This window comes from Cynocephalus volans, chromosome 11 (genome assembly GCF_027409185.1).
Source record: "Cynocephalus volans isolate mCynVol1 chromosome 11, mCynVol1.pri, whole genome shotgun sequence".
Lineage (NCBI taxonomy): Eukaryota > Metazoa > Chordata > Mammalia > Dermoptera > Cynocephalidae > Cynocephalus > Cynocephalus volans.
The window spans coordinates 10094133-10106155 of record NC_084470.1 but is presented as its reverse complement, the minus strand read 5'-3'; the positions used below and the strand labels follow the sequence as shown (position 1 = coordinate 10106155).

General features: G+C 37.9%; 1 protein-coding gene across 1 annotated transcript in view; it reads right to left on the bottom strand.

Annotated features, from left to right (window-relative positions):
• Nucleotides 1-12023, bottom strand: part of VPS41 (VPS41 subunit of HOPS complex) — a 186319-nt gene that overhangs the window by 49027 nt on the left and 125269 nt on the right. Inside the window, exons 11-14 of the mRNA XM_063114079.1 lie at nt 6862-6959; nt 3292-3421; nt 1695-1810; nt 147-203 (exon numbers count right to left, since the gene is read on the bottom strand). Of these exons, the coding sequence (XP_062970149.1) occupies nt 147-203; nt 1695-1810; nt 3292-3421; nt 6862-6959 (401 nt within the window). The remainder of the gene's footprint in view (nt 1-146; nt 204-1694; nt 1811-3291; nt 3422-6861; nt 6960-12023) is intronic.

Here is a 12023-nt window from a genome sequence, read left to right as displayed (position 1 = left end):
GAAATATTTTGACCTCATAGGTTAGAGAATTAGTTTGAAATAAATCCTCAAAAGATAGAAGAACCTTTTCTTTTCAAATTATTTTCAGTCTCATTAAAACTTACTGAAAGATAAAATTATGTTTCAGATAATAAAAATGCACTTACCAGAATCTTATGTCTTTTAATGTTCTTTTGGCTAATTTCAGCTGCCATCAGAGCTTCCTATTATTTACATAAGCATGATAAAAAGAGCAGGAAAGGAGGGAAGGAAAACGAGAAAGAGTGGGAAAGAAAGACATTGAGGTTATAAACATTATATTTCTTATGTTTTAATGTTCTGAACTACATGAATAAAGCCTCATTTTCTCTGGACTTTTGCTTGAAGCCCTGGAATTTTTAATGCTATGGTTGAATGAACTTCACAAAATTCAAACTCAAACAAAGGCAGTCAACCAAAATGAAGACTTCGTTCATTTCCATTTGAATTGATTTCCACATTAGGATATTGGAGTCACATTTCAGACACAAGTCAAAATACAACAAAATCTCCTAGTCTCCAAATCAAAAAAAAAAAAAAAAAAAAAAAAAAAAAAAAAAAGGCATCTGCCATTCTATATCTGTATGACATATAGCGACATAGGGGCACTTTCCCTTTATGTTTCAATAAAAAAAAAAACCATATGCATACATTGATGTATATCTACAATGATGTTTTTGAAAATCTCTGATTTTGCTTTTGTTTTAGAAAGTTTGCAAGTATAACTTTCCCATATGTTTAAAATAAGGCTGGCTGGTTAGCTCAGTTGGTTAGACTGCAGTGTTATAATGCCAAGGTCAAGGATTTGGACCCCCAAACTGGCCAGCCGCCAAAAACAAACAAATAAACTCAACTAATTAAGGATTAAATCGAAAAACTCAAAAACAATAGCAAAAGTTTAAAACATAAAATGATTTCTTTAAGAAACTATTGAATCTAAAGCAATATGTTAATAACTGGGTTACAAACTAGGTATCGATAACCTGGACTCTAAATAGTTTATAAATTTTTTAAAAATTGTTTTTCCCAAATCCTTCCAGGTAACTACAAATTTAGAGCAACATATAGACGAACTATTTGTTGTTGTTTTTAGCTGATTAGTATATAAACCCATTTACATAGTTCCTCTAACTAAACTAACACAATAATGCCTTTGCAGCTATTAAAGTTGAAAAATCTTTTTTTTTTCTTAAAAAGTCATGTTGGGGCATTATCTACTCAAATTAGTCCAAACCAGGACTCAATGAAGTGGACAACATCATTCTATCCAAACTGGTAGTTCAAACCACCCTAAGTGAGTATTAATTTGATAGCTTTACTTTTACATATGAATTATGTATTACAAAATTTCTCTAAAATATCCAAATATTAACTCTGAAATACTAGCTCTATTTTAATTTCTTTGAAAAAAATTCCCAAATAAAAATTTCAACAGGCTGTAGCGAAGCCCCTGAACCCCTCCTACCGACTCCTCCCGCTCTGAGCAGTGAAGCCAGTTGACTTCACTGCAATCTTTGTGCTCCCTAAGTTCTGAAAGGGCACACTGCAAGTTTACATATTCTTGACTTGGGTCACTCTAATCTGACTACCTGAAAGATTTACTACAGAAATCTTTTATTCTATGTTACATAGACATAGACAAGTCAACATTTTCAAAAAAGTAAAATCAAAACAACTTCATATTTCTTCTTTTCAAGGAGCCAGTCGATGTGATCATCTTGGTCTCGCTCCTTGGCCACTACAACATCTCTGGGACTCACAATGTAGAAGAGAGATTCCCCTTCGGAGTGTTCTGCAGGTGACAGAAGAGAGACACGTGAGTGACCCAACAGGAGACAACCTGGCAGTGGTTTCAGGGCGTCTGGTTAGGCTACCCAGTTTAAGAATGCACAGAAAACTCGTCTATCTTTGGAGCAAGTGTGTTTGGCTCTGTTGGAAGGTAAGGGAAGAGAATGACAGAATATATTTCAGTGCTTTAAAAATATCTAAGAGTGAAGTTATTTTAAAGAAAAAGGAAGGAAGGAAGGAAGGAAAGAAGGAAGGGATGGGAAGAAGAGAGAAAGGAAATACTTCAAAACTTTTAAAAAATAAGGTGGGTTTAAAATTCTGTGTTTAATACATTAACATTTTGACTTCAGCTAAAAAACAGTGTTCAATATTTTCCATGTCTATTGCATATTAGAGTTTACTGTATATAAACTTTATTTATGGCCATTTACAGCACTGTTCTATTTTTACAGAACAATTACATTCCACAGTTGGCGATAAATGTTTCCTTCTCATCAAGGTCAAGGCCACCTAGGGCATAAATGACAGACACCCAAGCCCTGGGGACATAATCTATCATTTCAGCATGTTGTGCACAGTGACAATCGCGAGGGTTTCCTGCAGAATTCAATTATAAAATCTGTTCTGAAGGGTTTCTAAGTGTGCAGCAGAGTTTGCTCTGAGCAAAACAACTAGATTGGATGCTTTCAGTTGTGAATCACAGTTGCTTTTTGCCAAGACCAGAACATACTCTCACATTTTTCAACTGATAGGGGCTTCATACGAGAAAGTTCAAACATGTACAGACTATTTCATTTCCTTTAGCTAAAGTGAGAACTGAAAATATTCTTTAAAAGTATCAATTGTTTTTAAAGCAGGAAAGAATTTCTAAAAAATTTAACTGTTCCATTGTCTTCAATACGTTTTCCAAGGATATGATGACATCCAGTACAAATGTCCCTGGTTCGACTAAATAGTAATGGTTCTCCCTTTCTTTCTGAGCAGTGACTAAACGTATTCATCCATGCACTCAACAAATATTCCCTGAACACCTAGTATGTACCAGGAGTCTTCCAGGCTCCGAGCACTCGGTCACCAAAGGAAAGACAACTTCTCTGCCTCCCATACCAGACCTTCTAGGGACATAAAGTTGGGAGTGATATGACAACCACAGATCCATGCTGCTTGAAACCAAGTTAATAGTCACTTTAAAAAAAGCAACAGTAAAAATACAAGAACTAAAAACAAGGAGCCCACTCCTCACCTGGTCCTGGTCCCATCTCTACTCTTTCCTTTCACTATCAAAGCTCAGACAAGTTCTGCAATATCTTCGTGCCTAAGTACTCTCGTTTTCAACATACGAGGCCTGTCCAGATATCCTCTAAGATCCTTTCTGCACCTCAGTCTAAATTTTCTTTTGTATTCCCTTTAGTTCAAGTTGAGTGGAAGGGAAAAAAAGCCATAAGTATAAAAAATCACATGAGCCAAATCTTTGATCTCTCTCACCTAAATGATAATCTCTACATTCATTCTCCTGAAAGCCTCTGACTGTCAAAGCATCAGAAGAGATCTCTTCACAAGTCTCAGAAAGTGGCTGGATGATGTCCAATCTAGGCCTGGCGCAGTATTCTCTTTCCTAGAGGGAAAAAGAGAGGGAAAGGCTCATTTTAATTATGTTTCTATGAGTTATACAAATTTATAATTTCTAAAAATTAATTCTAGTTAGCCACACTTGCCTTGGTTTTACCATTCTGGCACACAGAAGCCCTTCTAACAGCCTGCTGTGGACCGCCTCCTAACATTGTTTTAGTCTCTGACTTCTGCGTGACATGGACAGGTGCAGCATGCCTGTGTCACTCAGCAACTCCATCCACCCCTGCAGCCCATTCAACTCCCGGGGGGCAGGCGGGGGGGGGCACAACGGCGACCTGCTACTTAGACAACCGCATCACATCCCTTCCACACAGGTGCGAGAAAAAGGAGAAATATCACAAACTGCTCCACTATCCAAATCATTGTCACTACTAGTAAACTTAGTGATAGTGCTAAAAAGCCAAAGATAAAGAGCCATCTCTAAATGAGAACTTGTTGAGATGAAAAAAAACCGCTCTATATCTGCATTGCCCAATATGGTAGACACTAGTCACAGGTGGCTACTGAACACATGAAATGTCACTAGTGTGACTGAGAAACCAATTTTTTAAATCTCATTTAATCTTAATTAATGTAAACAGCCACACATGGCTGGTGACTATAGTTTTGGACAGCGTAGCTCTGGATCAAGAAGTAAGGGAAAGATGAGCTAACATTTACTGAGCACCTGTGACAGTTCAACAAACCCAGCAGGTAATTATATGCAGATTACTCTAGCTGAGTTCTTAAATTAACCCTGCAAGGTTAAACATTATTGTTCACATTTTATAGATGAAGGGACTGAAGATCAAAAAGTTAACTAAGGTCAAAGTCAATGGTGAGACTGGGACTTATGAAAAAAGACTTATGGCAAACCTATTTTACTTTAAAGTTCATGCTTTTTGAGTATTCAGCGTACAGGCATAGAATATACACTTGAACATTCTCCAAAGCAACAATACGTAAAGCAGTACGATACTGGTGCAGAGAAGAACACAGACGAAGGAACAGAACAGAAAAAAAAGATCAGAACAATACCCGACTCTCCAAGTTTCCTAAATAAAAGAATAAGCCTAGAAGATTTCTTTGACTAATTTTGTTAGGTTAACTGAATAGCAATTACATTAGCTTTGCATCTCATACATTGGAAACATTCTAAAAATAAAATAGCAACTATAAAAGATCAACTAGTAGAGAAAAAAACAGTGAATATCTACCATAATTTATTGAATCTGTGGAGAAAAGAGAACTTGCTCAATTTTGAAACAACAGAAAAAAAAACGAAGAAAAAAAGATGTGAATATTTATTTAAAAACTGACTGCTATTACAATGACAAAAAATGCAAAAATCAGAATAGGAACATAGAAAAAAATATCTGGACCATGTAAAATTAAAAGAAAGGTGCCTCACTAGATCATATAAAGTTCCTCTACACATGTAAGGAGCATCAGCAACGTGGTTCATCCCATTTTACACCTTTTGTTCCCTGGCCAAAGAGCTTCACGTATCCATGACCTTCATAAGTAGGAGCACGAATTTGGTTTTGTTGATCTTTGATCCACAGTACTTAGCACAATTCTTAACACACAGGTGCTTTATCAATGAATGAAAGAAAAGCAAAACATTAGGGGAGCAGGGTATAAATTAGGGTATATCAACCAGACAGAACACAACTACTCAACAGGATGATTATGGAGACTACACATCCATATGGAGAGATAAGGGAACAATGCTCATAAAAACAGGGCAAGCCAGAGCAGCATGTGACTATGACTGCAACTGTGTGAAAACATGCACATATGTGCAGGGCATCACATGGAAAGTATGTGGGAGATAATACTGAATGATATAAAAACAAATTTTATTTAATGTAGTTAAACCACCTTTTCAATATGAAAAAGAAAAGGGGGGAGGGGACGGCCTGAAGCTTACCTTTTTATTCCTTTTGTCATAATTATGTTAATTTACTGTGTTTAAGAATTTAAGGTATGCTTTTGTGTTATACAAAATGAGTACCTATATTCACTGGCATACCCATTTTTAAGTCATCTCCAAGACCCTCACTTCCTCCTCTGAAAAAATTCCATTTTCTAATTTTCTCTATGTGGTTGGCCTCTCTTTTTATTCCTTTCCACTACTCTTTTATTAACAAAAGTTTCCTTCCATCCTTCCTTCCTTTCTTTGTCAGTTATTTATTAGGCTTCCCCTTTTTCATTTTACTGCTTCTTTCCTTATTACTTTCGATCACATTCTCAACCTTCTCCACATTCCTCATCAAAAAGCACTGTATTTACTCCCCTAGGAGCACCTGCTTTTCTTTATTTTCAAAAAATAAATAAAATAATAATAAACTGATGTCCTGCAACAGGGCTAGAAGCCAACCCTATTGATTTTAGTGGGTTTGAGTGTTCACTTAAGTCTACAGCACTTCATTGCCTAGCAACATGGGCACCCGGAGCTTCAGTTGCTATAGTGATGGCTTCCTAATGCAAGTACTCTCTCTCTCTGAGAAATGCTCAAGAGCAGCTACTACTGCAGAACTAAGACTCCCGGGGTTTTTCTTCCCCCATTTATTCCTTGCCATTTGAAAAGAAAAAAAGAAAAGGATACAGACCAGAAGACCCCACTTGCCTACTTACTGCAAAGACTAGAGAGTCAACAGCAATTTATTTTGTGTACAGTTTCCAAAAGAAAATCCTTTACAATTGGCTCTCCCCGTTTATGCCTTGAAGCCACCCCATCCCCTTCCTGGCAGGATCCCTGGACTCTAACAATAAAGATAAGCTGGGAATGGGACTGACTTAGGCTTCAAAGGGAGACTGGTGTGCATGCCCTTCCATGGGCCCATATGCACATAGGCTTCTTCCAACATCACATAGAATGAAATATAGATCATCTGCTGCTTTCTATTAGCTGCACCATCTTTTGTATTAGTAACTGAGAGTTAGCAACAATCCACTTTAAAGCAATAATCAAGCTTCTCAGAATCACTAGGCCATTGAGAAGTAAACAAATAAGCCTGGACCAAAGGAAATGATGAACTGCCTTTTCTGTGATTCCCTCTGACTACAGGGACCCCTGTTGCTGCAGCTGATTGACCTCACTGCTGTCATTTCTGCTAATGCACAGTGTCGGCTTAGTTTCTTCTCCTTTCAGCAGGAAAAATCCTTCATTCCTTTCAGCTAAAATACGAAGAAAGATGGAAAAAGGCGAGAGAAAAAATGACTCTCTTCCGTGCTCAGCAAAAGGAACAAAGGCAGGCAACAAGTGGAGCTTCTGGAAGGTAAATGTGTTAGGTCCACAAGGCAATCTCTGCCCACCTTATTTTACTGTCAGAAAGTTCTGCTCAGATGACAGCAGATCCCTCCGACAGACAATCTGGTCCAGGTATAATGCTAAAAATGAACCCCTGCATCCATTTGTACTGGAGAGAAAATAATTACCGTTTTTTCAGAAACCTCCTTTACGTAGGAAAGCACAACAAGCTGATCACAGAGAGGTGCAAGTCCACTGATGTAGAATTCAGTTTCAAACTGAGACACTGCGAACAAAAGGGAGACAGATTCATCACCAACAGGAGCAAACTGCAGCACGTGACAGGAAGACACATCAACTGTGGATGCTCGAGGGGCCCGTTACAAAAAGCTAACACGAAGGGGACATAATTGAACATACTTTCACGACTCAACACTGAAAGCACTTCCCAACCATCAGTACTGAAAAAGGATATGTGGGAGCTTAGACTTGAAAATTCCATCAGAAACAGAATGAACCCAACAATAATGGGGTCACACGTGACACTGTGTTCAGGTAGTTTAAAAATGACTTGGTTAAGTTATGTGAAGATGCTTTGAAACCCATAAAACCCAATGTGAACTATTATTAATAACTAATTATTTCTTAAATGCCGGAGCTTAAGGTTTTCACAACTGGAGCATTACAGTGGTACAAAGGTCACATGGAATGTTCATTTGTAATTATAAAACACTTTTTTATTTAAAGGCCTTCAAGTTAAAAATAAGTGCATAAATACAGATTACATTATGATGAAACACCATTATTCCTTATATAAAATAAAGGTCAGAGAAAAATTAATTTCTCTTTCCTTTTCAAAAATAGTCTATTTAAAATTTAGAAGAAGTATTATATCATTTAAGAAATATATGGGGGCCGACCCCATGGCGCACTTGGGAGAGTGCGGCGCTGGGAGCATGGCAGCGCTCCCGCCGCGGGTTCGGATCCTATATAGGGATGGCCGGTGTGCTCACTGGCTGAGCACGGTGCGGCTGGTCACAAAAAAGACAAAAAAAAAAAAAAGAAATATACGGATTTAATTACACTGGATTCCAAAGATCTGACAGAAATCAAAATGGAAGAAGTACAAATATTACTATGGTATGCTCCTAATGATTAACCACTGTAAAATATATATGACTGTTGTTTTAACAGACTGTGTTTTGGGGTGGCTTGTTACAAAGCAAAAGCTAACTGATACAGTAGGGGTATTAGCTGAAATTCTTACAGGAAACATATGCTGCACTTATGGATTCATTAGGAATGAATGAGAGTAAACTCATGAGACTTCATGAGAGTAAACTCTCACTTGGACCACACTTTCTAAGAGTTCCGTGATTAGCTGCAGATTTAGTTAACTTCCATGATGAAATTACCCTCTTTTCCCAACGAGGGGCAATCAGAGTATCACACTGAAAACAGCACTGAATGCAGTCAGGAAATCTAGGTTATAACTTCTACTAAACTGAATTTGGACAGGTCGTTTTAACTTCCCTGGGTATAACTTTTCCCACCTATAAGATAAAGGAATAAGAGTAGAAATAAAATCCATAGTACAGATGAAATGAGGGGCTACTCAGTTTTTCATCTTCCTCCTCTCCCCTCCCCTTGCAGATCACTTGCTGTTGCTTATCTTTGCCAATCTTTAATGCTTCTCTTTACCCAACTGTTTCCATAATGTCATTTTCACACCAAAATATAATTAAGGATAACCAAAAAAATTATTAAATAGCAACACAAACTTTAAAAACAATAATCATTTTTATGCTTTGCCCTGGAAGGAACCACAGAGTAAAAGTCCAAGGGCAGGTGATCTGGTCCCAGCTCTGCCACTAACACATTTTTCCTTAACCTCTATGGGCTTGAATGGAATATTTTTATCCAGGCAATTAAAAATAGTTTTGGTAATTGATAAATGTTCACAAAAGAACTTATGCGGAGAACCACCTCCACCTCAACCACATGGGCAGAGAGGAGCACTTAACAGCGTTGCCAGGCCGGAGAAGTTTCTGGAGAAGCTCATAGTGCTGTGGGTACATGTGGGTGGTGGGGATGGAATGTACAGATGCTGTTGGATAGCATGGGCCACACAGGACCCAGCGATGGAAAAGGTGGTGACTTCACCTTCTAGAAAACACACTGGCATATTAACAAGAGGTTCTGATTGACCCCACTCCTGAGGCTGCTAAACTCTGATTGGTAAAAATGGACTTACGTTGTTTTACTAAATCACATTCCATCGTTGAAATGCTACATATTCAGTTCCCTTATCAGCAACTGGGGTGATGCCACAGACACTGTTCTCATGGGGACCACAAAGAGGCTTTGTTGTGTTTGTCTGCTACTGCAGCCAAGAGAAAACATCACCTAATTGCAAAGGAAGTGGTAGGTGAACGAGGTAGTCTCCCTGTTTGGGATGCCAAATGGGCTGCCTAGTCACACTGACAGTAGGCTCAGATAGTGCCTCTCCTAACAAAAATGCATCAAAGTCTTGGTTTTTATGAATGAGCTGTAAGATACTGAACAGAGAAGCTAGAAAATAATCCTATTCAAATCTTTCCTCCTCTACATTCCGATTCCCCAGTCTACAATAGCTTGCATGAACAAGAGAAAATTTTCTGCTCTCTAATTAAGAACATGATAGAAAGTCTAACGTGTTCTTAAAGAGAACAAGGAAAGACTGCAGAAGCACAAATCTATTTCACTCCTCACATCCAGATATCATAACACACGCTTATTTAAGTACTAAATCTTACCAGAAACTACTAATTGAGAATTAGTGATAATTTAGACAGAGACTACATGCAGTGGCTAAATTACAAACTGACAAAAAAAAATGAAAAGATGTGGTACACAAAAATAATGTCAAGATTTCCAGAGGCACAGTTAAGCAAGTTATCGACATTCAAATAAAATTTAAACTAAATTCCATACCAATAAAAATAATTAAATAATTTCCTAATATCAACGAAAGTCTTATAGAAAACAAAATTGCAATCACAGCAGCATTCGGTATGATCTGCAGATTGAGAGCTGTAGGTATAGCTGCTTATGTCAGCTTTAAGAGCTTTACCAGGCTCACCACTCAGCAATCCACCTCCATTAATGCTCATGAGTAATGATATCGAGCAAAAAAAAACTCACGTAAAAAACAACTCATTTCCAAACATGAGTTGCTTGTTTACAAAAATGTCTACAGCTATTCTGCCTTAACACGTACAGGACACTTGAGAATGAATGGTGGTGTCTCGTTTTTCCATCACTCTACTGATGCAAGGAGACATGATTGCATTTAGACCTAACATGATTCAGTTTATTCTTTATATGAATGCTGAACCCAAAAAGGACTGGCTGGAGACAGCAGTGTCAGAATGAACGTGAAGATGGAAGGAATATTCTTCCCATTGGTTTAGAGAAAGAAATATGGAATGGCAATACTGATTCTTCTAAGGGACATAAAATATGCAAAAGTTTATGTAAAATAACTTCAAGTAATTACTGGCTTTATATTTCAAATCTTCAGTGGGCCAATGGAAATTTCAGTTTACTTATTTTTCCTGAAATTCTATTCTGTTCCACATAACAATGATTTGAAGAAATCTAATTTGAATACAGGTGGTTTACAGTTCTAATATAATAGAACCTCATCTTTGATTATCTGGAAAAGAAAAAGAACAGAAATTCTACTGGAGAGCAAATATACTACAACAAAATAGAAAACAGAAGCTGGAGAGGGGGAGACAAAGGGGAGGAAAGCACAATGCAGAGTTTCCAGAGGGCACCATACAGACAGCAGCTGCACTCAGAGCAAGGTGACTGAGAAGGTGAGGCGACGGCTCCAGAGCTGCAGGGACTGTGCTGGGTCACTCAGATGATGAAGGATGCAAGCAACAGAGGTGTCATAGTCCTCCTCACCCCGACAGAGACCCTGCACTCTCATTTACTCTGGAGGATAAAGCATTCTTAGACACGCTAAAAGTAATTCAAGGAAAAAGACGGAGATTCTAAACAGAGAAAGAGAGAGTTTCAAAAGGCTATTGATAGGAACATTCTATTCAGGGAGTTCTTCTGGATCCAGAATGAGGATGAGATGAATATGATTCTGTACACAGCCTTGATCCAGAAGAGAGGGTACAGTTCCTGATCAGTGCTGCCCAACAGAAATACAACGCAAGCCCAAAATGCAAGAGATATGTAATTTTAAATTTCCTAGTAGCCATAACAAAGAGTAAAAGAAAGAGGTGAATTTTTAACAATATATTTTATTTAATGCAACATAACCAAAATATTACCATTTCAACATGTAACAACATAAAAAGTTATAAATGAGACATTTTACTTTTTATTTTCATGTTAAGTCTTTGGAATCCGGTATGTCACACGTCTCATCCTGCACCCACCACAATGAGAAGACAGCAGCCACAGGTGGCTCGTGACGACCGTATTAGGCAGTGCAGGTCTGGATGCCCTGAAGTTTTTTTCTTTGTCTTTAAAGTCCAGTAATTTTATAAGAACATATCTTGATGTTGCTCATCATGGGTCACTACTTTCAGATACACAGTAGGCTACTGAAATTTATAGTTTCTTGCAGTTTCAGGAAATTTTTCTTATTGTTTTTGGTATGTGTTCCACTCTCATTTCACTTTTTCTTCAGGGACTCTTTATTTGTAGGTTGAATCATCTTTGCCTGTCTTCGGCATCTGTCAAATAAGCTTTTTTTTTTTTTCCTTATTGATTTGTGATTTTTAAAATGTTCCTTCCCCCTTCTATTCTTTTCACAGTACTGCGTGTGTATTTGCTCATGTCCTTTTTATTTAGTCTTTATGCCTGAAATAAGCTTTTTTTAATAAATACTTCCTGAGGTCTGTTACCTCATTTGAGATGTTCACATTCTGATTTCTGTTCCTTCATGCGTTACATCCCTTTTTAAAGATGTAGCTCCTTCTGAAACAGGAATTGCAGTTGTGGTCTGTCGTGTGGGTGTGTCCTTCCGATGTGCATCCACTGCCAAGGATGTCAGTCTGCTCCTTATTCGCTTTTTCTTAGAACTTATTACGAGATTTGACCTTGGCACTTTTCTGGTGCTTGTTTTTAGGTGAAATCACTGTCCCTAAACTCTTAAGCAGAGATTCGGTTAGCTCTTCTAACTTCACACATCTCCCTATTCTGCTATTTTCATTTGGTATGAAAAATCTGGCCACCTGCCTTCTGAGATTTCCTGGCTCTGTCCTCCCCACTTTCATCTGGACCACCCCTTTCATTTCTCCTGTCCCTGTCCTGCTCAGTCTCTACGAGCGTTCCCAGCAGTTCC